The sequence below is a fragment of the Podarcis pityusensis genome, assembly GCF_964106645.2.
Source record: "Podarcis pityusensis genome assembly, chromosome: 6".
In the NCBI taxonomy this organism is placed as follows: domain Eukaryota; kingdom Metazoa; phylum Chordata; class Lepidosauria; order Squamata; family Lacertidae; genus Podarcis; species Podarcis pityusensis.
In genome coordinates this window covers 39,210,736-39,238,286 of record NC_138030.1, presented here as the reverse complement: position 1 = coordinate 39,238,286, position 27,551 = coordinate 39,210,736, and the positions used below count along the sequence as shown (strand labels likewise).

At 41.8% G+C, this 27,551-nt stretch overlaps 1 protein-coding gene across 2 annotated transcripts in view; it reads right to left on the bottom strand.

The window, feature by feature from the left end:
- Positions 1 to 13,558: 13,558 nt before the first annotated feature.
- Positions 13,559 to 27,551, bottom strand: part of PIGR (polymeric immunoglobulin receptor) — a 34,013-nt gene continuing 20,020 nt past the window's right edge. The window contains exons 1-11 of one of the 2 annotated variants that reach the window (XM_081010634.1): positions 27,341 to 27,429; positions 24,021 to 24,124; positions 22,552 to 22,890; positions 21,768 to 22,097; positions 20,537 to 20,860; positions 18,319 to 18,633; positions 17,429 to 17,564; positions 16,668 to 16,786; positions 15,695 to 15,823; positions 15,484 to 15,539; positions 13,559 to 14,766 (exon numbers count right to left, since the gene is read on the bottom strand). In XM_081010634.1, coding sequence (XP_080866760.1) covers positions 14,677 to 14,766; positions 15,484 to 15,539; positions 15,695 to 15,823; positions 16,668 to 16,786; positions 17,429 to 17,564; positions 18,319 to 18,633; positions 20,537 to 20,860; positions 21,768 to 22,097; positions 22,552 to 22,890; positions 24,021 to 24,078 — 1,896 coding nt within the window. In that variant the 5' untranslated portion in view covers positions 24,079 to 24,124; positions 27,341 to 27,429 and the 3' untranslated portion in view covers positions 13,559 to 14,676. Of the gene's footprint in view, positions 14,767 to 15,483; positions 15,540 to 15,694; positions 15,824 to 16,667; positions 16,787 to 17,428; positions 17,565 to 18,318; positions 18,634 to 20,536; positions 20,861 to 21,767; positions 22,098 to 22,551; positions 22,891 to 24,020; positions 24,125 to 27,340; positions 27,430 to 27,551 lie in introns of those variants that run through there. The other variant, XM_081010633.1, reaches the window with a different exon arrangement.

Below are 27,551 nucleotides of genomic sequence, written 5' to 3'. Positions count from 1 at the left end.
TCTCTGCAATCAGAGTTTTGCTTGTCAACATTGTGCCCCATGCACAAGGGCCCAATGGACACAACAATAACATCTATGGATAAGAATAGATTTTGGTACAGGCATTCGTTGGAGATATTGCAGGTTTGGTTTCAGACCACTGCAATAAAGCAAATACCACTATAAAGTGAGTCACACAATTGTTATTGTTTCCCAGTGCATATGAAAGTTATGTTTACACTATTAAGCCAGGCCCCCTTGGCTGCAGGGGCAGGAATGGCTCAAGCCCTAGCCAGCTTCATTCCTATGGACAGAAGAGGGGCACTGGCAGTGGGCTTCCTTCTCCTAGAAGCGGCCAGGCTTTCTGAAGCTTCACCCACATCCTGGTAAGGAGCAATATCTGTGAAGCACAATAAGTCAAAGTGCAATAAAAACAAGGTATGCCTTTGTCAGGAGCAAGCCAGCAGTCAACTTTAAATTGCTGTAAAACAGCCTCGCTGAAGATGCATAGAATACGATATATTAAACAGGAGCACCTGTTTTTGTCCCTTTGTCAACACAACTGTCAGGAAACCCTGATGATGACAATATGGCATATCTGTGATGATGCAAACTTGGACAAATCCACTAACAGTATGAAGAAGTCTGAAGGAAGAAAAAATAAACCAGCAACCTCTCTTTCCTGCCAGGAACTCAGCTTGCTATATATTACATAAAACATGCCAGGAGGCAAAACCAGCATTTCTTGGGTTTGCATCACTCTCTAACTAAAGACATGTCTCTGCTAGGAGGATTTATAATTCCAGCAATCACTAGCCTTTGATAACATGATCAGCTGGTAGCATTATAAAGTAATATCAGGAAAAAATGAATTGCTGACTCAGGTGCACTAAGCATGTTGCATGTATTTTCCAAGGAGACAGCTTTCCCGGTCTTCCTCTTGACATCACTATCAGGCTCGGCACCTGCAGGAGCCAGAGGGGGTTGAATAAAAGCATAACAGCATGAAAGGAAATCAAGGTATATGATGTGACTTGCCAATATCACTTTGTAAAGTGGGGGCTATTATGCATAATAGAAAATCATTTCCTGTAAACCTGTGTTGGAAATGCCTACAGAGTCTGTGTTCATTCCAAAATATTTTTCCATGTTTTATCATTGTATTGGTCTTCTCTGTTTTTATATTTGTATATTTTATTGTGAAGGTTGGATAAGAAATCTAATAAATAAATAAATAAATAAATAAGGCCATGCAGTTACTAGTTAGGTTGACCACCTTTGATTCTGAGGTGCTTCCATGCTTCTGCAACATACACAAAGTGTCCACATTGGCTTACTTGACAGCAGTGGGCAGGTTTAGTATTCCAATCCATGTTGAACAGTGAGCTGCTGTTTAAATTTCCCACAGTGTCCCAGTCATGGCATTGTTCCAGGGCACTGTGGAAATTAAGATGTCCCCCAGTGGAGGACTGGAAGCTACCTTCTAAATTTCCTTCAAGGCCCCAGAATACTACTATGGCCAGCACTGTTCAGAGGCTCCATTAGCTTTGGGTTCTGCTGAGACAATGGGGCCCCAGCCACACACTAAGGATGCTACATATTGACAAGGGATCTTGTTCAGTTGCAGTATAGATTATGGGCAAGTATGGATGCTTAAATCACCTCTTTTGCATGCAGAAATCCCTTGTTCAGTTTCTGGCATTCCCAGGTAGGGCTGGAAAAAGAGTAATCTGGGTCCAGAAATATATTCAACCACTGCACCACAAACAATTGTAGGTATGGCCAGGCCTGCCCTCAAAGATCAGCACCATCAGACAGTTGTCGGTGACTAGAGCCTTCAGGAGGACTCACCTCGAACCCTGCCACCGAGCCAAAATGTTGATTGCAACAACCCAGGCCCTACCATCAGGCAAAGTGAGGCAGTCAGCTTAGGTGGCAAATGCTGCAGGTCTGAGAGCAAAAGCTGTAGGAAGACCAAGCTGTGTGTCTTACCTGCCCTAAGCCAGCCTCCTGCCCCCAGATGCCCCATCAGATGCTGTCTCATTTACAGTGTTAAAGTAAGATTCAGCTGCCATTCCAGTCAGCTTTTGTACACAGACTGGGAAGAGGCACGATCTTATCCTTTGCCTTAGGCAGCAAAAGTTATTGGGCTGGGCCATCCACAGCTGGAAATGACTGTGGCTAGTAAGTCATATTATGTTGACATCCCAGAGGCACTGTGTGGGGATTTGTCAGCTAGACCAGCATTTTTTAATAATAATAATAATAATAATAATAATAAAAAAAAATTAATAAATTAATAAATTAATAAATATTATTATTTTGCTTGCTGCTGTAATGGCTTACTGTGAGGCTGGGTGCTGCTTCCACTGGACCCACTTGAAGGAGGGTGCACTGCCACTAAAGAGGAGCCAACTTGTAGGGGGGACCCTTCCAAAGTTGACAAAAATCCCAAGTATCTCCTCTCCAAGAGTAGCCAGGGTCTATGATGAAACTAGTGCCATCAGGCAGGAAGTTACGCCCTCCTGTCCTGTATAGCTGGAGCGCATTGCAGATTGATTGATTGATTGATGGATGGATTGGTTGGTTGGTTGATTGGTTGGTTGGTTGGTTGGTTGATGTTAAAAGGGATGTAGTGTTAAAGTTTGGATGAGCTCCACCTCTTACACCTTACAGGTAAATTGCAACTTATGTGCATTTAACTGGTGTGTAGTCAGCTTTACATGCTTGGCTATTCAAAAGGGGAGGAAAATGTGGCAGGAACCGGGGGGGGGGGGCTTTGGCAATCCCCCCACCAGTGTGTTTTGACTATATGCAATTTTGGCTTTAGGCACTATCCCCGGGACAAAACCCCTGTGTATCTTGCTTTCATGTGAAACTGAGAGGCATCTTTTGGCCTCGCCTTGATGTTATTGTAAGGGGGACACAGTAGAAAAAGCTTGGACACAAACAAGCTGTTTCTTCAGTCTCATACTTGTTCCCACAGCTTTGGTTTCTTTCCCCCTTCTTCTTTCCCTTCCATTTCCCTTTCTCCTTCTTTCAGCTAGGGCCTCTGAGAGCCAGTGTGGTGTAGTGGTTAAGAGCGGTAGACTCGTAATCTGGTGAACCGGGTTCGCTTCCCCGCTCCTCCACATGTAGCTGCTGGGTGACCTTGGGCTAGTCACACTTCTCTGAAGTCTCTCAGCCTCACTCACCTCACAGAGTGTTTGTTGTGGGGGAGGAAGGGAAAGGAGAATGTTAGCCACTTTGAGACTCCTGAGGGTAGTGATAAAGCGGGATATCAAATCCAATCTCTTCTTCTTCTTCTTCTTCTTCTTCTTCTTCTTCTTCGAGGGTCAAACTCCTGAAAAGCAAAATGGTAAAATCCTTCTGCTAAAAGGGAAGGACCACCAGAGCCAGGAAAAAGTGCTCTGGGGATGAGACCCACCTCCCAGGTCACTCATATCCATTTTACCCTGTAATTCAATCGGGCCATCACATACCCTCCAGCATTTCTCCAATGAAAACAAGGACGTCCCATTCCATAACAATAATTTTACTATTTATACCGCCACACATCTTACTGGGTTGCCCAGTTAATAAACTTCCCTATACAGGATTGCCTTCAGACGGCTCGGGGTTGATAGCTCCGTCCCTTCCAACATTTCTCCAATCAAAATAGGGGCACCCTAAGGAAAAGTGGGACATTCCAGGATCAAACCAGAAACCTGGACAGCTTCTCTAAATCAGGGGCGTCCCTGGGAAATAGGGACACTTGGAGGGTCTGCCATCACAGAATAGCTATCCAAGTTAGTGGAAGATATCCCCCCAAAGTTATAAAATCCCATTGTTATCAACAGTCTTCAAATGGAAATATCCCCCAAAATATTTAGCAGAAATATCCCCCCAAATAAAGAGGAGGAAGCTGTCAGGCAGTCCTACCCGCTGGACTGGTTGTAAAGAAGAAGGTGGTCAGGTGAGGACTGGCTGAGGGAAGGCTGAGGTTGGTAGGGCAGTCCACCTTTAGCCTAATGGATCAGCCACCATGGCTTAGCAGACCAGGACTTTGGAAACACAAGTTGATAATTGATTGGAACTAGTGAAAAACATTTCAATTATTTTCAGATCACTATGGAAATCAGGCCCTAAGGGCAAAATCAACATTTTAAATAGGCCAGACTGGTCGACATAAGTTAATGAATATTGTGCAATGCTAAATGTATTTAAAAAATAAGGCAATGTGGGGATAGCTCATTGTTATGTTGATAACATCTATAACCCCTTGTGTTTGTAGACTTATACACCTATACCCATATCAAGGGAAACTGTTCACGATGACTTTATACTTCCTCTAAAATCAGAGGCAGTAAATTTCCAAATGCCAGGTGCTGGGGAACCACCGTAGGAAAGGGAATCTGGCTGGCCACAGTGGCTAATAGGATACCAGACTAGGCAGGCCTTTGGTGTGAACCAGCAGAGCACTTCCAACATTCTTGTGTTCTTAGTTTCATGTAAGTCTGGAAATCCCTTGTACTAGAAGAGTTAAATTGATTGCACAACCATAAACTTTTGTTCCTATGGGAAGGTCCCAAGCAAGTTGTATTCTGTCATAATTGGCTCTTGCCCTGAGGCTGCCACATTTTGTGCCTAGCAATCTCTTCGTATACTTTTAGAAAAACATGCATGAGTGATCTTTACCCCAGAAGAATTGAAGGGAGTTGGAAGCTTTTCCTTCTGTTGCGGCATAAACAGGAACTTTTCTGGGTGTCACATGATGAGGGTTTGGTGCCTCAAAGCTATTGCTTAAACGAAAAAGCACGTGGCATTTATAATAGGTAAATGTCAGTATACTATGGCTTTTTTTGTGGGGGAGACAACTTTATTTTGTATTTGTCCTTTTGCTTCTCTTTCCCCTTTCACTTATTTGATGTCAAATTCTGGTCATTCTAACCTATTTTGCACTTCTGATGCAAAACTACTTAAATCAGTAAACATTAGGGCTGCACTGAATGGGCACGATCCAACATTGTGCCAGAAGATGCAACAGGGCTTCCCCTTCTCTCCTCCTGTTACAACCCCCCTGTCCTCCCGATGTGCTCCAAGGGTGGAACAAGAGGGTGAAGTTGTTTGCATTGAGCCATTTACTTCATTCACTGTCCCTCAACTCAGATTTTGATGCATCCTTGGGAAGGAATTGTCCAAGAAGCCCAACACAATCACACAGTGTAGTTTAGCACACCTTTGCAAACATAATCCTATACAATTTTATTCAGATGTCCTATTGTAAGTTTTGAAAACTCAGCAGTGGCCAGAGGATTGGAGAAGATCAGTGTACATCCCAATCCCAAAGAAGGGCAGTGCCAAAGAATGCTCCAACTACCGCACAATTGCACTCATTTCACACGCTAGCAAGGTTATGCTTAAAATTCTACACGGCAGGCTTAAGCAGTATGTGGACCAAGAACTCCCAGAAGTGCAAGATGGATTTCGAAGGGGCAGAGGAACCAGAGACCAAATTGCAAACATGCGATGGATTATGGAGAAAGCTAGAGAGTTCCAGAAAAACATCTGCTTCATTGACTACGCAAAAGCCTTTGACTGTGTCAACCACAGAAAACTATGGCAAGTTCTTAAAGAAATGGGAGTGCCTGATCACCTCATCTGTCTCCTGAGAAATCTATTTGTGGGACAAGAAGCTACAGTTAGAACTGGATATGGAACAACTGATTGGTTCAAAATTGGGAAAGGAGTACGACAAGGCTGTATATTGTCTCCCTGCTTATTTAACTTATATACAGAATTCATCACGCAAAAGGCTGGACTGGATGAATCCCAAACTGGAATTAAGATGGCCGGAAGAAACATCAACAACCTCAGATATGCAGATGAGACAACTTTGATGGCAGAAAGTGAGCAGGTATTAAAGAACCTATTAATGAGGGTGAAAGAGGAGAGCGCAAAATATGGTCTGAAGCTCAACATCAAAAAAACGAAGATCATGGCCACTGGTCCCATCACCTCCTGGCAAATAGAAGGGGAAGAAATGGGGGCAGTGAGAGATTTTACTTTCTTGGGCTCCATGATCACTGCAGATGGTGACAGCAGTCATGAAATTAAAAGACGCCTGCTTCTTGGGGAAAAAACTATGACAAACCTAGACAGCATCTTAAAAAGCAGAGACATCACCTTGCCAACAAAGGTCTGTATAGTTAAAGCTATGATTTTCCCAGTAGTGATGTATGGAAGTGAGAGCTGGTCCATAAAGAAGGCTGATCGCCAAAGAATGGATGCTTTTGAATTATGGTGTTGGAGGAGACTCTTGAGAGTCCCATGGACTGCAAGAAGATCAAACCTATCCATTCTTAAGGAAATCAGCCCTGAGTGCTCACTGGAAGGACAGATCCTGAAGCTGAGACTCCAATACTTTGGCCACCTCATGAGAAGAGAAGATTCCCTGGAAAAGACCCTGATGTTGGGAAAGATGGAGGGCACAAGAAGAAGGGGATGACAGAGGACAAGATGATTGGACAGTGTTCTCGAAAATACAAACATGAGTTTGACCAAACTGCAGGAGGCAGTGGAAGACAGGAGTGCCTGGCATCCTCTGGTCCATGGGGTCACAAAGAGTCAGACACGACTAAACAACTAAACAACAAGAAGAATCCAAGGTAAGTGTGGTTCCTGTTGGCAAACAACTGATGCGAAATAGGTTTTTAGGCTCTGAGCATCATCTTCTCAGATGCAACTGTTGAAACACCACTATGGTCAAAGCTGGTTGTGGTATTCTCTGTATTGCAATGGCACACTTTGTAACCACCAAGTCAAATTCAGGTCACCAGCTATGTATAGCAGTCTCCTGGTTTGCCACCTGCCTTAACAGAAAGTGATGCAACACCGGAGGTGAGCAGAGAGATGTACACACCTGTTGGGAAACAGGCCACACAAGGAGAAGAACCAGGAACTATCTGGAAAACATCAGGCCTCTGACAATTAACGTACATGAAGATGAGGCAATTATACTCGAGAGATAACTTCTGAGTGAAAGGAAAATACAAGGAAATGTGGAAGTACCTTAAAATACTCCTGTTCTATTTATAAACCTAATGGAATGTACACCCACACTACTTTTCTTAAGCCTGGGTGGATCTCAGGAAGTAATTTAGAATTGCTGATCTTTCTGGCACCCTGAATCCCCTTTTATTGAGGAGAAGAAGAAGAAGAAGAAGAAGAAGAAGAAGAAGAAGAGGAGGAGGAGGAGGAGTTTGGATTTGATATCCCGCTTTATCACTACCCTAAGGAGTCTCAAAGCAGCTAACAATCTCTTTTTCCCTTCCTCCCCCACAGCAAACACTCTGTGAGGTGAGTGAGGCTGAGATACTTCAGAGAAGTGGGACTAGCCCAAGGTCACCCAGCAGCTGCATGTGGAGGAGCGGGGAATCAAACCCCATTCACCAGATTATGAGTCCACCACTCTTAACCACTACACAACGCTGGCTCTCACACCACACTGGCTCTCTGTTCAGGTTCCATTTCAAGCCAGCTCTACACAAATTGTCTCTGCAGACTGTTTTAAGAGGCTATGATCAATGTACAACATGCCTGCTGAAATATCAAAAATGCACCTCCACTTTACTGCCTTTCTCTAGCATATTATTTTAATTATTCAGAACAAATCTAATGCAATAATCCTTTGTGTGAGCTGTACAGTGCACAGAATTTGGCTTGCTGGGTTGAGGAAGTTTTCCTTTTGACTTGGAACATAGTGCTACAGTTGCTACACTTCTCTGAGCAGGGAGAAGTTCCCAGGCATAGTGCTTACCCATGTTTGAGGAGGTCACTCGGGGCTGGTAAATTACAAATACTCAGGCTAATTAGAGCTGGACAAACAGCTTAACACTCCAATAGTCACCATGAAATGAAATACAGTGGTACCTCTGGTTACGTACTTAATTCGTTCTGGAGGTCCGTTCTTAACCTGAAACTGTTCTTAACCTGAAGCACCACTTTAGCTAATGGGGCCTCCTGCTGCCGCCGCGCAATTTCTGTTCTCATCCTGAAGCAAAGTTCTTAACCCGAGGTACTATTTCTGGGTTAGTGGAGTCTGTAACCTGAAGCGTCCGTAACCCGAGGTATCACTGTATAGGCTTTTAAAAACAGTCCCACCAAGTAGCCAAAGCCCATCTCTATCTCACCATAGCTCTCCAGAAAGAGACAGTGACCATGCCAGAATATTAGTTTACAGAACCCAAAAGCACTTCTCTCGGTGTCTCTCTTTGTCCATTCTTACCTCTGCCTCAAATTGCAGAATTAACACTTCTTATCAGGTCCAAGACTTTGGCCAATTATTGCCTGAGGGCAATTTGTAGTAATAGTCCTATTCACCCAGATTTGTTTGAAAACCCAATGTTGTTGATTAGTCATTTAGTTGTGTCCGACTCTTCGTGACCCCATGGACCAGAACACGCCAATAATAGTCTATAAATAGTGACACTCTGTCAAATAATGTTCCTGGACTTTCACACGTTTTTGATCCAGATACAAGGTGGGGGGGGGGGGTTCTGTGTAGGATGCTGCCGGCTTGTAAGGAGACTTAGCAGCTGGGAACATTCTACAGCTCTCAGTGGTGAGTGGTGGAATTTATAGCCTGTGCTAATCTGAGATCTAAAATCTATCCTTTAAGTAGTCTCTGTCTGTGGCAGATATTTGCCTAAGGGGCTTAGGAGGGAACATACTGGCATGCAACCTCTCTTGAGAAGCACTGTTTAAAGGCAGTGTATCGATACTGTAAACACATACATAAAACACAAGCAGAAATCCATCTGGGTCAACAATCTGGATTAAGACTGAAGCACTTCTAGGACTGGGATATTATGTCTTCAAATGAGCAGACAGAGCAAGTGTGCACTTCATAAATGATGTGTAAATTGACTCAATTTTTATTTTGAAACTAATAGTTTGGAAGGAATTATATGTCTTGAAACATCAAAATATTGTAATAAGAAGACTATCATTTATATAGGACTTTCTGGCCCCCATCTGTTATTGTATGTATCTAGCCTGAGTTAGATGATCAATTTACTACTCCCCACCACCACCTGTGAAGCAGGGAGGGGAGGCTTGGGAAGATGGATAAATCTAGCTTTTGTCTTCTAGTCCTAAGCATCTGGCTGGTGATATGCAGTATAGCAGGATATTCTTCCCTCACCAGATTACTCTTTTTCCTCAGAATAGCTTGCCAAGGAGGATCTGGGGATCCCAGAAACTTAGGAACAGCCCATAACAACAACTCTGTAGTAGCTTGGACCTTGGGATCTGCCAGGAGACAGGCAGGGATCCCACCCTGCAGAAAGGGACCTTGGCTTCTGAAGAAGAGGCAGAACAGCTCCCAGGAACAACAGTGCCTCCAAAGACCAAGCAGTGGTTCCAAGGGAGTGGTTTGTGCATACATGTTTTTGTGTATACGTGCCACTCCCAGAATGCCACCCCAGTGCAAGACGCAATTGTATTGTACTGTCCGGGCCAATCTGGTGCTCCTGCCAGTGTATCCACACAGCCCCAACCTTATTGCCACCTTCTTCTTCCCCAGCACTGCCTGCAAAAGCTATAGCAACTGTGGTGTCAGATTGGCTGCTATTTATACAGAGTACCAAACAGAGTTTCCCTGCCTCAGTTTCCCTCCCTTGCCAGGACCACAATATACTTCCTCTGCCTGTCTCAGTTTCCCTCATGACCACACCACCTCCCCTCTCCTTGCATCGGTTTCCCTCAGCAAGTTCACAAGGTGTACTTTCCTCCTCAGTCTCTAACCCCACAAAAAGGTCACAATATCCCCACCCCCTTGCAGACCACTTTCGCTTCCACCTGCAGCTTCCCACCAAAAGCCCCCCCCCCCCTCCTGTCAGAAAAACATCCCCAGTGCCAGGAAGAGAGAGAGGGATGAGAACACCTCTAATCATTCTTAGTCTGTGTGCCTCTTGCACCCTCTCCTGGCTTAAACTGTCATTACCCTATTACAACTGACAAGTGCAAATATTGGAGATGCTGTCTGAATCTTTTATAGCAACTTTGGTCGTTAGTTCTGTTAAACAACCTTATGTTGTCTGTGAGTCAGCTAAATCACATTCCATCATTATAATAAGAAACTGGAGCAGTAGGTTCATGGCTTATAGGTAGAAAATTATTCAACGGGATGATTGGAAACTTGGCGGTGTAAGAGAGGGGCAGGTTTGAGAATTGTCCATTGATGTATTTGAGGTAGAAAAGGGGCTTATATTGAAAAGGTTTTATGAGAGACTTTGGCATAGACTCTGTTGTGGTTTTCCAGAAAGATTTCATAAGAACAGCCAATAACCAATCTAGTCTAGTGTCCTTTTCTCACAGCAGCCAACCACCGAAGTGCTTCTGCAAGCATCTGCTTTGATCTAAAATTGATAAAATGAGGAAAGGGGGGAATCGAACTCACGGAATATACATTCACCAAATGTCAGCAAAAATAACTTGAGAATTCCCCCCACTTCTTTTCAGTTCTAATGCATAGAAACTGAAATTCTGTACAAATGAATACAATCGGAGGAACTGTAGCATCATATCGACTGATTATATCAGATGATATGATGTGATATAATTAGCAGACTTGGCAATTCAGATTGTCCAAAAGTTAATATTTAAATGATTACGTATTTTGATTTATTTGCTGGCTTTTCCAGAAACAAACCGTTGGTGTGATATTTGAGAAAGAGTGTGCTGGTCTCCTATAGCTACCTTGCAGCAATAAAAATCTGGTCAATAGATGCATTAGCGCCAACCACATAGGAATATTTCAGCTGGGATTTGCATCCTTTTTTTTTTTTTAAATGATAATTATTGAGAATTTTAAAGTTACAAAGAAAAAAGAAAGAGAAGACAAGAGAAGGAGAAAAAGAGAGAAAGAAGTAGATAAACATAACAATTAAACAATACAGATCAATAAAAACCAAAGTCAAAAAAAAAACCACACAATGCATCTAAATCAAAAAACAAAAATAAACAAAAAATTAAAAAACAAATCTAATATTCCCAAATCCTTAACTTTCATTAACTTATTTCCACGACCTCCTCACACCTCCCTTTTTTGTATTCTAGTTGTTAATTATCTCAGCAAATCCTTTCCATCTTTCACAATAGTCTGTCATTAACTTACCTTAATCTATTTTAACCTTATCTTACCCTAAAAAACCCTAAAACTTAAAACTTAAATCTTATATATACCAAATTTTTTTAACCATAACATATTCTTACATAATTCTTTTTGACATTTCTGCTAAAGCCAAATAATTTCATTCCAACATTTTCCTAATACTCATTAATTTTACAATACTTTTCTAAATAAATTTTTAAAACTTTCTTCCAGTCTTCATCCATCGTCTCTTCTTCCTGGTCTCGGGTTTTGTCAGTCCTTTCTCGTCCATCTAATCCATCAACCTGGTGCTCTTATGTCCGAGGCTCTTAAGTCTTTTCCATGTCCTTTCTGCAGGTCTTCTTCTTGTTTATACCTGCCCTTTACTTTGTCTTTTGTTGATCTTTTTCTTATTTTCTTTCCTTTCTCATTGGGGGGTAGGTCTCGGGAGGACTCCAATCCAAAAGTATCTCCATCTCTCCTCAGCAGATCAGCCCATTCCCCACAGTCCCATTCCCCACAGTCAACACTGTAATCCAGAAAGTATTTAAAAGCATGTTTCAAAGTCTTTCCAAAATTAAGAGCCCTCACAACTCCAGACCCCCCCTGGTCCACTCCAGATTCAAACTTCAAGAACAGCGGCTTATACTCCTGCAAGGCCTCGGATCTCTCCATTTGTGTTATTTGAGGTTCAACAGCAACCTCCTCCATTTTCTTCTGCACTTGTGCTTGCCCTATCAAAACAGATTCCTGGGCTGGTTCCTGAATGGTTTCTATATGGGTATTCGCCGTTTGTCCAAAGTTTTTAACTGCAATAGTCATCAAATCCATCTTCTCATGCATCTGCTCCAGCAAAGCACTTGTCTTGCAAAAAGCAAGCACCAAGACTTCTTGTAAACACATTTTTTCCCCCAAGGTTAGAGTCTGGTCTCACGATCCTAATCATACAGCTGTGAGGTCTCCAGATCAGCTCCGGCAACAAATTAACAAGCTCCCTCTAGAGGAGACAATTTCTATTTGTATCCATCTTTTAAAAGCAGGACCAACAAAGAAAAAATACTTTCACATTTCAAATACTTTGTTTCTTTTGATTGCAAGAAGCAACATTGGAGTCAATTTATTTCTCTCTTTTTTTTTTCTTTTTTTTTTACTATCTGTCAAAAGACGTTCCATTCACAGTCGATGAACTTCCCCATAAATTCCTGTCTCTGACACCCCGTTCCCAGATTTGAGACGGTGGAAAATTTATCTTTCTTTACTCTCTCTCCTGCAGGATTAAACAGTCAAAAATCCCCCTCTTTTCTCCTGCTTCCAAGAGGGGTTTTGGTGGTGATGAATGAAGGAAATTTAGAACTTTATATACGACTTTCCAGACTTTAGCTTACAAAATTTTTGCTTCAATCTATTTACAAAAAATGGGAGGCGGACTTCCTGTTTAGAACCTTCCCGTTTCGATGCCAAATTAAAATATTTCTTAATCCAATTTTCCGTTCTACTCACGGGTACTTGTTTAGAGTCCAATTGTCCACAGGAAAAAGTCAGCGCTCTCCGGCAACGGCTGTGCGGCTTCACTCCGTAAAAGTAGCGGTTGATTCAAAACACCGCGCCACTCACCCCATGTTGCTTCGGATCCCCGAAAAAGGGTTTCCCTGCGAGTAGGGGAGGCGCTCCTGGTGTCAGCCGAATCCCACGTTCCCAGGCTTCCTCCGCCTGGGATTTTTAGAGGGTCTCCGCCTTCGCCGCGGCGGCAAGACCCGATTTTCACGGAGCGGGTTCCTCTCGGTCAGAGGAACTCCGCCATTGCCGATGGCGCTGTCCCGGAAGTCTGGGATTTGCATCCTTTGCCCAGATGGGATGATGAACCAATCTAGTCAGATGCTCTATTCATTATGTTTACATGTAGCTTGTAGATCTAGTTGTGCAACTTGACTCCTTTGTGTAAACAAACCAAGTAGAAGGAAGGTAAACAAGACCAATTTCACAAAATAGATATAGTACTATAGGCTTGCAGTGTGACCAAAGGTTTCAACTCTATCACTATATAATATATGAGGCACAGTAAAGGAGCCATTCTGTATCTGTAACTATCATGCTACTGGCATGCCCATGAAACAAAGGTGCTTGTCTGCACCCCCAACCCCTTTTATTCTTACCAAAGCAAATTTTATTCCCCTCCCCCCCAGTGATTTGGTTCCTATTGAAATGGCCACAGATCAAAAATGATGAACGAAAGAGTGGTTACCAGATGCTCAACATTTGATTCCAGTTTGCTCTATCAAGTGTGTAACAGAACTATGTTGCATTTGCTATTCAGGGATGTCTCCTTGTTGTAAAATGTAAACACCTCATCTAGCAATGGATACATATATCCAGATCTTCATAACGTGCTTCTCTCTCAAAATCATCAGTTCCCTCTCAAAATCAGCAACAAACTCAACTTCCAAATTCACATTCAGGATATTTTTATGTCAGAACACACTGCTCAAAAACATTGCATACAAATAACTATAAAGTCACTGATTCCAGATGATTATAGATTACAGAGTCAGGCTCACAAACAAAAAAATAATCTTTTTATGTTTTGCGTTTACTGAATTAATTTTTAAACGATTATTTTTCTCATTATCCAGAGGCCATCAACAGCAAAATCCAGCTGTTGTTTTCATATACAGATGGGCACAACATTTGTATAAAGTTTCCAAATCAATACCTATTAATTTAAAATGTTTCAGCGTTTCACAAAAATAATCAGGTACAGAATCATAGTCCCCCCCCAACCTCCCCATCCCTTTCCTTCTATTCATGATTGCATGATTATGTGATCCTAGTTTCATTGCTTTTCTGATTATTGCTTCATTTTGTTTTGTTTTACATTTTCTCAATAAAACTGCATGAAATGAAAATCTCTAAAATGTGGTGGAGTGGAAAGAGGGTGGGGGGCTTCCACACCATACATTTAAAGCACCATTGTACTATTTGAACAGTCATGAAGACTCATGGGAAATGTTGAGGGTGCTGGGAAATGCAGCTCTGCAAGGTCAGCACCCATAACAAAATACAGTTTCCATGACTTTTAAAGTGGTATAATAGTGCTTTAAATGTTTTGTGTGGATGTGGTGAGAGAAAGAAGATCAATCAATCAGGCACAGATTTGTAGGGGACTGAATTCAACACCAGGAAATCCAGAGCTACAGCACTTCCAACAGTTGACTGTCCAGCTGTGCTTGAGGACTTCCAGTGAGGGAAGAGTCCCACCACCCCTCTAGGCAATTGCTTCCATTGTTTAACTGCTCTTACCATCAGTACATTTCTCCTAAATCACAAAACTTTATTAATTATATAATTTTGATATGAAACTATTGACCCTTAAAGGAGTATATGTTGATCAAGAAATATTGTATAGTATGTGGCAGAACTGAAACAATTTGGGGAAATCTTAGGATCTCAGCATAGCTCGCTATTCACTTATTCTAATCATAGGCTGTCTTTAGTCATTATTGCATAATTGGCTTCCACCAGTCTTCCAGCATTTGCAATCAAACTCTTCAGCCATCTGCAAAGCTCTATTGTTCCTGGTCTCTTCTTGCAGGGGTCTTGTTGCCTTCATTCAGCAGGACTGTGGTATAAGCCATCTCAATTTCCTCCGTGGAGCCCTAAAAGAACAAACAGAAACCCCAGTACTATTTTAACTTGGTCCATGTGACAAAATGGCCGCTTTCTCAGAGAGAGCTCCAGTTTGTGAAGCACTCAGAGATATCTTAGATGTCTGCATCAAAGAAGCAGCTGCTCATGGGTAGGTTTTCATATGATTTGCACCCCTGCATGATCAGTAATGTGGAAGCCCGCATGCACACAGATTCTCACACGCTTTGCTCCTTTAATGCAGGCATCCATACCAATGTGTGACCATCCAGGGGTGAAACCAGCAGCATTCCCAGCATTCCCTGGGGCACCCTTTCATGTGCTGCACACATGAAGGCAGCTAGTTTGATCTAACTAGTTTACTGCCTGCAACAGTCTATACCATTTTTCATCCATGATGGTTCACAAAGGGGCTAGCAAACTGAAACGTAAATTTAAACAACAGTTAATGTGAAACTACAATCAACAGACAACAAAAGAAAAGAAAGTAGACTTTTTTAAAAAAGGAAGAGAAATAACAAATTAAACTAACTAACGGTTTGTGCATCCTTCTGAAAGGAAGGGAAGGAGTGTGACAGTTTAGGGGGAACCGCCCCCAAAGTCCTTGCTTAATACAGTAACATGCAAAGAACACTAGAAGCTTTTAAAATAAGGTGTTTTTTCCCCCTGCTTCGTAACTGGGATTACCAAGGGACTATTATAGTCCTGTTAATCTAGCTCGCTCTTACCCTCTTTGTCTTCTTTGGTTTACCAGTCTCCTTAGGACTGCCACTGGTTATATTCTCTGTAAAGAATGAGAGATGTTAAGGGGCTGAACATGAAAATAAAAGAAAGCTCTTCCATGAATACACAACTTTCTTAACTGAATCACTATATTGCATTGTCTCTCCCCATTAACACCTAGTTGTAGCTAGAGTAAATGTTATACAGGGGTCTTACCATCCATGGTCCCTAATTGGGTCTCATTAGCATCTTCCATGCATACATTGTCCTTTGCTCCATACTGTCTCACATTCTCAAAATCTGTCATGCTGATGTTTGTCCTGTAGCTTCCAACTGAGACCAAATCTGTAGAAAGGAGTGGGGAAATGCAATGCAGTTCTTCAGCCACATAATGTGAACAAAAATCCATAATACTGTGGTAAATTGTGCATATAAATACATATACTGGTGAAAATAATGCATTATATCAGAAAAAAAATGGTTTACAAAAATTGTGTACTTTATGCAAAATTGCATATAAAAAACATACATAGTAGGAGAAATTTGCACAAAAATGCTAATGAATTTCCGTGAGGACTTAAAAAAAAAAAAAGCAAACTGATGTAGAAATGTGGATAACTGAACTTAAGACTGGGGGGGGGGGGGGCGGATGAGACATGGAGAGAAGCCAAAATATTGAGACATATCAACCCATCTCAAATTCTGAAGCAAGGTCCTCTTCATTCATTGCAGCTACAAAGAAAGCAAGCATAGGATTTCAGCCAGAGAAAATATTTGTGGCTCTCTCATCAGGCTAACAGGTAGAATTTGTGATTGTGCTGCTGTGCCACCCATGTGAATACTTCATACCAGGACCATTACACTCTTACTCTTAACCGTGATCCAGAAGACAAAAGGACGCCAGTATAGCTTCATAGAGTATATGAGCCTTCAAGTGCATCTGGGCATTCATGGCCTGTGAGTTGTTTCTAACAGGAGTTCAGAGACAAAGAGAGATCCCAAGGCAACATGAACCCAAGGAAAACGTTTCTGAAGTTCACCTTGCTAATGTTCACAATATATTGTTTGGGAAGTGATAATTCAAGTGCTCAAATTATAACAAAATTAAAATTATAACTCAAAAATTACAACAAAAAGTACATAAATTTACAATTATATTCCACACACCCTAGAACTTGTATAGATTCACCTGAATGCTTGAAAACCTTGCGCTTCACAACAATACCAATTGCGACAAGAAGCAGAAATACAACTCCAAGGGGGACTAAAGTGGAGACCAGAACTGAGGAATTTTTGCTATCTTCATGGCTGAAAGAGAAGTTGAATTGGAACTGTAGTAACTTTAGAATGAATAACCAGTGCATACAAATTTTAGGAAACAGATAAACTTGCCTAAATATTCTGTTGACATGGCGTTACTTATATTCTTACGATATTTTAAATACTTCAGGTACATTCCCAGAATCTATTAGTATTAGGAGCAAACTTTACATGCTTATGGTAGCTCCATGAGTTTTTCAACATGGAAGAGCCCCAATCACACAGAAAGAGGGAGGGAGGTCTAATTTTGAAAGCAAAGGGACATACAGGTGAGAAATAGAGGACCCTTCTCCTACCATTCTGCTTCTCATTCCTCAGCTCAAGCCCTTTTCTCTGACAAGCAGAAAAATGTCTGGGGAGAAAAGCTGCAGGGAGGTAGATCACAGGAAGCGGGTGAGAACTGGCTCTGCACTCTTCCTCTGTGTGTTCTCTTTGTATTTCAAATTGGACTCTATTTTTACACAAAGGGGAGCAGGCCTGGCCCTCAGCAAGTGCTAACTGTCAGTTTATCTGATTGCTCAAAATGATAAATTCAGTAACAAAATGTGACTTGCTTCTTCTTTTAGATCCCTTGCTTCTCCTTATACAATGCACTCACACATCATCCTTAAGGCTTTTACAGTCGCTCACCTGTCTACTGGGCTTTCAACTCCAGTTGCCTCCTTAGCTTCATTTAAGGGAAGGCCCCTGCTTCTAGGGTTGACTTCAGGAATTATATCACTGGGTTCTTTGTCGGCACTGGAATCTTCTTTAGGGTTTTGAAACACTATTTAAGCATGTTTGGGAAATTGGTATCAAGCAACATATAAGAAAACAAAAAGAAACAGAAAAGAAATAAAATAGTCAGTACCTTCTGATAATGGTTGTATCATGGCTTATTGCTTGCACACAGACCCCCTTCATACCTGCCCTATTATTCACAATAAAACCAAGGAGGCTTTAATTAACTACCGTTTCTCATTTTGTCCAAACAAAAGGTTTACTATCATAGAAACGGATATTAAACCAGGATATTAAACCAAGCCATGGTTTAAGATCCTGGGTGATAGATTCCTGCTTTAGACAAAATGAGAAGCTGTTGTAAACTAACATGAATTATTGGCAAAGGAAGGGCAAAGGGCTCTATGCAGAGGCTAAAAGAGCATGCATGCCTCAGTAATCCACAATAATCTGCTGTGTGGAAGTGCCTTTAAATGCTCCTGTGTTTAATTGTTGCCAATCTGTGTTACTCGCAGAATCAAATTATAGAAAAAGTATCTTCTGAATTGTTTAACTGAGTGGTTTAAATATGAATTATGGCACTCTAGGAAACCAGGAGCATAGCTAAATCATGTCATCCATGAAAGGCAAAGACCCACAAGCATAAATCTGCTCCATAACTTGAGAGTAGACATCTTGAAGTGCTCACTAAATATAATGTGTCAAAATTTGGAAGCAACCCATAATAGGCCTGGTAAAATGTGGACAGTACAGGATATGAAACCTACTGTGTTGTCCCTCTGATCAGAACTGAAGCTCACCTTCTTGCACTTCCAGATGCATTGCAGTTGTTTCTGCATAGTGACCTCCACGTCTGACTCCACACCAATACCACCCTTGATCTGTTCGTGACACTTGGTCAAAATTCAGCGACAAAATTCTGTTGGTTGCATCACAGTTAACCACCAAGCCGTTTTCATTTTGGGTGGATAAGACGAGAGGTTCACATCCAGTATTCTTCCACTTGCACCAATACTTCTCATAATCAGCATATTCACATGAGTAAGAGCATGATAGTTTCAGTGGGGCACCGACAACAGCGTTGATCTCATTATCTATTACTAAATTGGGTTTCCCTGTTTCAAAAGCGGGGGAAAATTAGAAGTAAATAGGCCATCAGTAAATCACTTTAAATCAAAGACAGAGAGCCTAATTTTAGCATTATTAAATGAAATAGCTGGTATACAATATATCACATCAAACGCCCCTAACTGGACCAGACCAGACCTTCCTAAGCAGATGAATATGTCATGTGACAAATAGAATGCATGAACTAGGCAATTATAGATAGTATTTGCTGCAGAAAACCCAAGTAGAATGTACTTTGGGTTTTTCCCTTTCAACGGAAAGATAAAAGGCATAGTAAGAATCGAAATGAAACCTCCAACCCTAGGTTTATAGGCCTATGAAGTGGCAGGGCCTGCTGGCTGATTATTAGGCTCAATAGGCCATACCTTTAAAGTTCCTTCAAAGCATGCACACTCCCCAAATAGGATCGTGGGAATGGGAATTGTAGCTCTATAAGGGATAAACTACTGTCCCAAGGATTCTGCACGGGGGAAATATGTTTTTAAGGTGCTTCAAATATATGATGTATAGACAGTGGCGGAGCAAGCTGATCGAGCACCATGGGGCAGGGCTAGCCGACTGTGGGATGGGGCCAGCCGCCCGCGGGATGGGGCAAGCTGAGGCAGGACACTCCATGGGGCCTCAGAGGAGTCTGTCTGCCTCCTCCCACTCAGCCGCCCTACAGCTGAGGGGGAGGTGGCGAGCAGACCATTTGGGGCAGCACAGAGCCTGCGGGCGCCCAAGCCACCGTGTCACTACCAGGAGAGATGCGTAGCTCAGGCACACTGCAGGCCCCACGGAGAGTGCAGCCTGGCATTTGGTCGCACACACCCCTTAGTAGTGACACCCGGGGCACCCCGCCCCCACCGCACCCCCTTCCTCCGCCCCTTTGTGTAGACAGCCTATTTTAGCTTCTTAAGAAATTAGCAGATGGAATTAACAAGCTATCTAGTGGAATGGCTGCACTGGATACACATTTCCTGTAAAGGAAGGAAGTGGCGGAGGAGTATAACAATGGCAGCTCTGGACAAGCAGTTATCAGAGCAGTCCTATCTCTTCAAGGAGGTAAACAGCAACAATAAAACCAGGAAGCAGAGTTAGTGATTAAATTTCAAAATTGGATAGCATATCCTTGCCTTATTTTCTTTAGCAGAATCTGCAAAGAATTGCTATTCTGAATGTACCCTAATAAGGACATGTAGACAGCCAGATCCACAAATGAGTTTGTCTGAAACTATTTGCTGTGATTTTAAAGAACTGGCTATTATCTAGCAGGAATAAATCTCTTTTCATTCCCATTCATCTCAATGATAGAATTAAGTTGGTCTCTCTTACTGAAATTAATGGGAATTAAATGAGACATTTAATATGCACTTTTTCTTAGTGTAAACTACCATTGTGAGAATAATCCTACAAGGATCAAAACCCCAGTGGGTTGGGAAGGGCAGTCTAACCCATCCCACCCACCTACCCACTGCAATTTATCCATCTACCCACCTCCCACACTCTATGTAGGATTTCCACTGAAATAAAGTTCCCATTATCACTAATGCAAATGGGGGAGGGGTGTTTTCACTGGGGTCTCAGGAAATAAGTTACATTCTTCTTCCCAAACCCTACCTATCATTGAACCAATCCTGCTCTCTCCCCCAGTGAATAGTGCCCCTTTTTTACAAACCAAAAACAAGACTGGGTATTTTATGCGATAATGCATTTCATGTCATATCCAGCTTGCTTCTGTCTGGATTATTCTCATTATCTGCAACAAAGTCCCTTTGAAAAACAAGTATAATATTTAGGACTGATTCCATTTGATCCTGCTGTGCTGTATCAGCTTAGGCTCTGCAACACTGAACAAAAGAGGCATATAGTTCTGCTGAGAAGCACATTAGAAGAAACATGGTCTGTTACCTTCTACAATCTTCAGCTCTGTTGCTGACCTTCTTTCCTCTTTTCCATCTACTACACACCAATAGAACCCTGCATCCTTCTCATTCAGTTGGTTCAACAGGATGGTGAATGTTCCATTACTTGGGTTATCATGCATCACTATTCTTCCCTCATAGGAATCCATCACATACCCAAAGTCATTTATTAATGGAAGGCACCTGTTTTTTTCTAACTTGCACCACTGTTTGCGTGTATAATTCTCTTTTGGATCATAATGGCATTCAACAGACACTGATCCACCTTGGACTCCTCTTGCTACAGGTTGTCCTTTGGGCACCAAAGACCCTGGAGAAAGAGAAGGCATGAAATTATATTGTTGCTGTTGTTGTTAATTTCATTTCTATACCCCTGTATGTATTTAAGAAAAAAAAATCTTCAAGAAGTTTACATTAAAATATCAGATAAAACAATATAGAATAAAACATTATGGGATAAAGTCAAGTGTATATTCAAAGCAACATCATTAACGGAAAACTGAAATATTATCTTAAAGATTTCAAAATAAAACATTACAAAAGTGGTCAACTACAGAAGCCACGTTTAATGCCATTTAGCTTACTAATAACACCATGCTCAAAATCCCCAGATGATAGCTCCGAATGGTTTCATAGAGATGTTGTAATATAGTAGACAGAATGGACCCTTGTGGGATCCCACAGCCCAAAAGCCATGGAGCCAAGAAACATTCTCCTAGTACTGTACTACTACTGCAGATAGGAGTAGAACCACTGTAATACAATTCTCACTTCCTTGAGTTGCTCCAGATGAACACGATAGACAGTGGTATCAAAAGCCACGGAGATGTCAAGGAAACCAACAGGATCGCATTTCCCACTGTTTCGGTGCTGAAACTGGGTTTGAAACTGGACTGGAATGTATCTAAATAATCTGCTTCTTCCAGACATACCCGTAGCTAGCTGGCAACTACCTTCTCAATCACCTTGCCCAGTAAAAGGAATATTAGAGACTGGATCGTAATTTTGTAAAACCTCTGGATCCAGAGAGGACCTCTTCAAGAGGGGCCTCCTTCAAGGCAGTGGGCATAACGTCCTCCCATAGTGAGACATTGTCCACTCCCTAGAGCCATCCAGTCAATTCCCGCCTACTAGATTTTATCAGACATGATAGGCAAGGATTAAGAGGGCACATTGTTTGCATTTAGGACTGCAAAATCTCCCAGCCCATTACCCACCTTCATAGACATGTATATCCAGTTCCTTGGATTCTCCCCCTGCCCCATAGATTCCAGCTCCACAGAGATATGACCCTGAATCTTTCTTCTTTAACTGGGTCATAAAGATACTGAATGATCCAGGAGTCCCAAGAAAGGTCAGCATAACTCTTCCTTCGTAGGCTGGGTCAATTTTTCCATACGAGTCAATAACAGTGTAGCAATCATTCTTTGACATCTTGCACAGGTACTTCCGAGCACTTGCATATTGCGCACCCAAGTCACAGTTCATAGTCACTGATCCATGCTGCTCAACATAAATGAGTTGAGCTTCATCCGGAACTGTTGAATCTATAGTAAGGAGACATAGCTTTACCAATTCTCCATCTTCCATTCTACAATCTCATGTTGTTCTGCATTGCACTATGTATTGCTCCATGGTTCTACATGTTATGACCTCCTACATTTCTTCCATTAGCTCCCCCCCCCCCAAAAAAAGTAATTAAACAGTTGGAGACTTCAAGGACTTTCTCACTCCCCATCTACAACTGTTCGTGTCAAGAAGTGACACAGTTACCACTATGTTACCCCCCTTCCCACTCACTTACATTCCCATCCACAGCTCATATGTATTCAGAATTTGTTTGTCCCAGAATAAAACAATAAAACAATAAGATTATTTAGTTATGCAGAGGATGAAGCAGGAAAAAGTGGAAACTAAAAATCTCATCTTCCAATAAGCCATAGATAAATGGATATTTGTAGCCTGCTTCTGACAGAAAATAAAGTAGCATTATATATTTACCTTCGGAAACATCCAGCTTCACTCTGAAAGACAGTCCATTGTCATTTAGTGAAACACCACATTTGTACATCCCCATGTCTCCTCTTCTAAGCTCTGATATTAATATAGTGAATATGCCATTCTCTGGAAAGTCTGTTATTAAGGCTCTGCCTTTGAACGCTCCAGCAACATAGCCATTGCTAGAAATGATGGTTGAACATTGCCGTGTTGATTCCTTGCACCAGTACTTCCTGCTGTGTCTATTCACACTAGTGGGAGGGTAAAAGCATTTCACAGTCACTGAGCCTCCAAGCAACCCAGTCACCTGCCGTGGTCCAAATATGGGACTTGAAGTTAACACTGAAAAGGGAAACAAACAGTGCACATCACTAGCTGCCACCGCATCACTAAAATAAAAGCTGAAATTATGGAGAGTGTCAACTACAAGCCTTAAATAAGATTGAGCCTCTGCCATATGCACTTTGTGTGATCTGCTGACAAATGAAACTTAAATCCCGTTCTGCCCTGCCCCGACACCTTATATGTTGCATATCTGTAGCTTCTCCCCAAACAGGTTGAGGATCCTGCATTTTTGTAAGTAATAATAAACGACGTAAGCATACTAAAAATTGTTTTAATGCTACAGTACCATATTGGTACGTCCCAAATGCTTGGGAAAGCAAGCATGTCATACTTGCCAACATTTTTCCGATGAAAATAGGGACATCCTATTCCATATTAGGCAGCTTCTGACATATATCGCTACAGAGAAGGCTCTCCTCACCATCCTCCGGACCTTTCTGAGGGTTGGCATGCTCAGAAGGGTCTATGATCTCAGGATCTCTGCAGATTTGTATGGGGGAAAGCAGCCCTTTAGGGAAAGTGGTTAAATTGAAATGCTAAGGGGTATAATCCCATTCATACAGATTTCTTATTTCGTATTGGATTGAACACCCTGCATTCTAAAAGTTCTTCCAACATTGCAGGTTTGTTGTGTTGCAAACAGAAAGGGCAGCTGGACAGTGTCAAATGCCTTTACAGCACCTCACTTTCATCTATATAATAACCATCTATAAAGCCTGCCTCTGCTTTTTAGGCTGAGCAACATATTACTGAAGGAGGCCACTTCTTCGCAGTTTACACTTTAGAAACATCAGCATATGATTAGAAAAGCCAGGGCACCACCCAGGTTATCAGAATTTTTAAAAAATAAGCAGAATTAATTTTAGTACCATCTGGAACAAACACTAAAATATACAGGAACATATCCCAATCAAAGTTAGGCATATTTACGTTCCATGAATTTAAATCAATCCATTAAGATTCATGGGACTTATATGTACTGGGATTTGCAAGATCATTCCTTACGTATTTGTTTCTTCACAAGTGCCTGTTGGTTAAACTATACCAAGGGGTACAAATGTTTTGGGTTACTGCCCTATGAAGATGTACAGTGTTCTTAATATCCCGGTGGTTGGTTAAATACTCACGGCTTGCAGATTCAGCTTGGACAAAGGCCAACAAAAAGATGAAGGCCAGGATGGCCATTTTACTCAAGGGTCCTAAACCTGAGATCCCAGGTTTCTCATACAAACTGAAATTCAAAAAGAAACGATTACATCTGTAAATAGGCAACATCTAAGATAGGGATATTGTGTGTGTGTGTGTGTGTGTGTGTGTGTTAAACAGACTTCAATAGTACATCAGCTAAATAATCCTGCATAGAATCTTAAGTGAAAACATAAAAAATAAGAATCATTAGCAATGTTCAGCCTGGCATTGTGAATATCGCTTGATCCGGGTAATGAATTTGAGATAATTTCCCCATAATATTGTGTTATTTAGCTAAGAGAAACTGTGAGCTCGAAGAAACATCCTCAAAATTCATTGCATACAGTAATATTTATACTAATTGACTAACCAGTTCATTTATTAAAAGTTAGAGAGTTTGAAAGTTTTAAATAACTTTTAGAAGTTCAAAGGATTTATGAACTACATAGATTTGACTGTGTGATGAAATTCTAAAATGATGCACTAGAGGGCAGTCGCAATGTACAGATGTGTCTGGCAACATACACTGAAGACCAGAAAACACTCTTGCCACTGTTTTAATAGGACCTAATCTATTTCTATTAAAATCTATGGCAGTTTTGCTATTGATTCCAGCAGGATGTGTGGAAAGAACCCCTAGGCAAGGAGGGCTTGTTATATCTCAGTATATCTAGAGGCCCCATTATCATCTTCGTCAACATCGAAACCTTTCTGAGGGACAATGTTCTTGCTTACATATGTCATCAGAACAGAAGCGATGCTCACATCATGCCATGGAGCGGCAGTTTTATGGGTGGTCTGTTCCACTATTTGCTGGGTCACCTCTCCAAGCCTTATCTCTATACCCTTTTCTGCCTCCAAGTATTTGCTCTTCATTTGCTCTATTCAAACTCTCATGATTCGAAACTGCATTTCAAGCAAATATAAAACTATAAAAGTCAGGAAGCATTATATAGTTACAGTGCCATGAGACTCCTAGCAGCTGTTCATAATAAGAAAAACAAGAGACTGAGCTCATTCACACAACATGCTAAGCCAAACCTGGGCTTAGTGAGACTGTGTGAATGTGCAGGCTCCCAAAGAGCAGCTCACTTTGCTCCCCCCCCCCCATCCCCTTCTCTGCAATGTCACACTGAGCTAAGCCATGTTTTGGTTTAGTATGTCATCCAAACTGGGACTTGCAACTAAGTTATTTTATCCCGTCTTGAGCTGTAGCCTTGGCCCAGTTCAAGGAAACACTGTACAGTGGTACCTCGGGTTACATACGCTTCAGGTTACATACACTTCAGGTTACACACTCCGCTAACCTAGAAATAGTGCTTCAGGTTAAGAACTTTGCTTCAGGATAAGAACAGAAATCGGGCTCCGGTGGTGCAGCGGCAGCAGGAGGCCCCATTAGCTAAAGTGGTGCTTCAGATTAAGAACAGTTTCAGGTTAAGAACAGACCTCCGGAACGAATTAAGTACTTAACCCGAGGTACCACTGTAAAGCCAAAACTTGGTTTAGCCTAATGCAGCAGCAAAAAAAGAGCAAAGTGTGTGCAAGTTCCACTCCACAGTTTGTCCTGGTGTGTTGTGCAAACTGGGTTACTGGGTTCTAGTATGTATAACTGAGCTAGAAAAGGATGCTTCCAGCCTGATGCTGTCGAATGCCAGGGACTCTTGCAGAGCTAAGGCAAATCTGATGCTTTTATTTCATTGGGCTTTTAAAAAATATAATAATACTTGTTCCTAACTGGCCTTATGAATAAGAGGATATATCAGTGCTTTAAAAAGTGTGTTGCTAATTATTTATTTAGTTGTTATTTTCACGCCACACCTTCCTTTCCAAAAAGGAGCACAAGGCAGATAACACAATGTCAAAGAACACATTAAAAGCATTCACCAGCCCCCCCAGCAATAAAACAGCAACAGGCAATACCTCCCAAACTCAAATCATAGCTGGATAAATAGGTGCATTTTCAAAGTGAGGAGACAGCCTGATTTCACCTAGAAGGAACTTCCATAGGTGTGGTGCTGCCATGGGGAATGCCATATTGTGTGACTGTCCTCCTCACTGCCACCATTTCCTGAACCACGAACAGAGTCTCTTCCACTGCTGGCAAAGTCTGGTTTGGGAGGCGCTCCTTCAAGCACTTGAGAGCCAAGCTGCTCAGGAACTACTGACCCACATCATCTCCATTTTGTCAGGATTAGGAACATAAGAAGCTGCCTTACATTGAGTCAGACCATGGATTCATGTATTGTCTACATTGCCTGGCAGCAGCTCTCCAGAGATATGGTAAATAGTCCTCCCAGCCCCACCTGGAGATGCTGAAGTTTGAACCTGGGACCTTCTGCAAACAAGGCAAATGTTCTATTACTGTGCTATGACCCTTCCCCAAATTCAGCTTCAGATTATTGGCCATCATCCCGCCCATCACCACTCCTGATGCAGACAGATGGTGTAAAGACTGGAAATTGAGAAGACAACATTCAAAATCTCATGATGTTGAAGTTTTTGGAGCCTCCAAACTTAGCAGCTCTGTCATCTGTTGATAGAGATTTCTGCTCAGAATTAAGTTGCATGTTCCATCTTGAGTCACCTTCAATGTTTGCTTCCTTACATCCCCCTGCCGTTCTATCCTGTTCCACTCGAGCAGAGGATTGTGATGGTGGAAATTGTTGTTTGTTTGTGTGTTTGAATGTGTGTGTGTGTGGCAGCAGCGTTTAACTAGTATTGCTCTCTTAGCCCTCATTCACTCACAATATTCCTGCAGAGTTTTTCTAACACAGCGTGTTTGTTCAATATTTCTAATGCCTACATTTAGTAGAGCTTACAACCAAGGCAGCTTGCAGAACAGCATTCTGTCCTGTCTCTATCTTCTTGCCCATCACATTGTCTTAAATTTCCTGCAAATATTTATTCAGAAATAAAAAGGGCTGAACATCATAGGGAAACGCAGCCAAGGCAGTCTAAATAGAAACTGGTTAATCAAGTAGATACGATAAAGTTTGGCAACGGACTGAACCAAAACGTGGGACCCAGTTCCCTTTTTCAAAGGGTTCCAACTTTTGATTGCTAGAAATCTGAATCAATGCCAAATTAGACCCCAATTCGGGAACAATCCCTCCAGTAGGCATTTGCTGTCTCTTCCTTCTACCTTTCAGGGATCAGACCAAAAGGGTGACGATTTCTTCCACCCACATCCAATTTTAATAGGGTGATACATACATTTACAAACACAGTACTCTCCCAAAGACTGGTCTTTGCCACCTACCTCTCGCTTCCCTAAATAGTGTTTCTGGCACTCTCCTTGCTGCCCTGTTACGTGCTGACTTAAGAAGAAAGAAGGCTACATGTTAGGCAACTCAAGAGCTGCCAAAAACCACTCCTTAAAATCCTGAGAGTTTACATTCTAAGTTTACAGCTGATCCGACCTTTACACCTCTTCTCCTTTAGTCAGAAACACAAAGGTTAGAGGGCAGTGT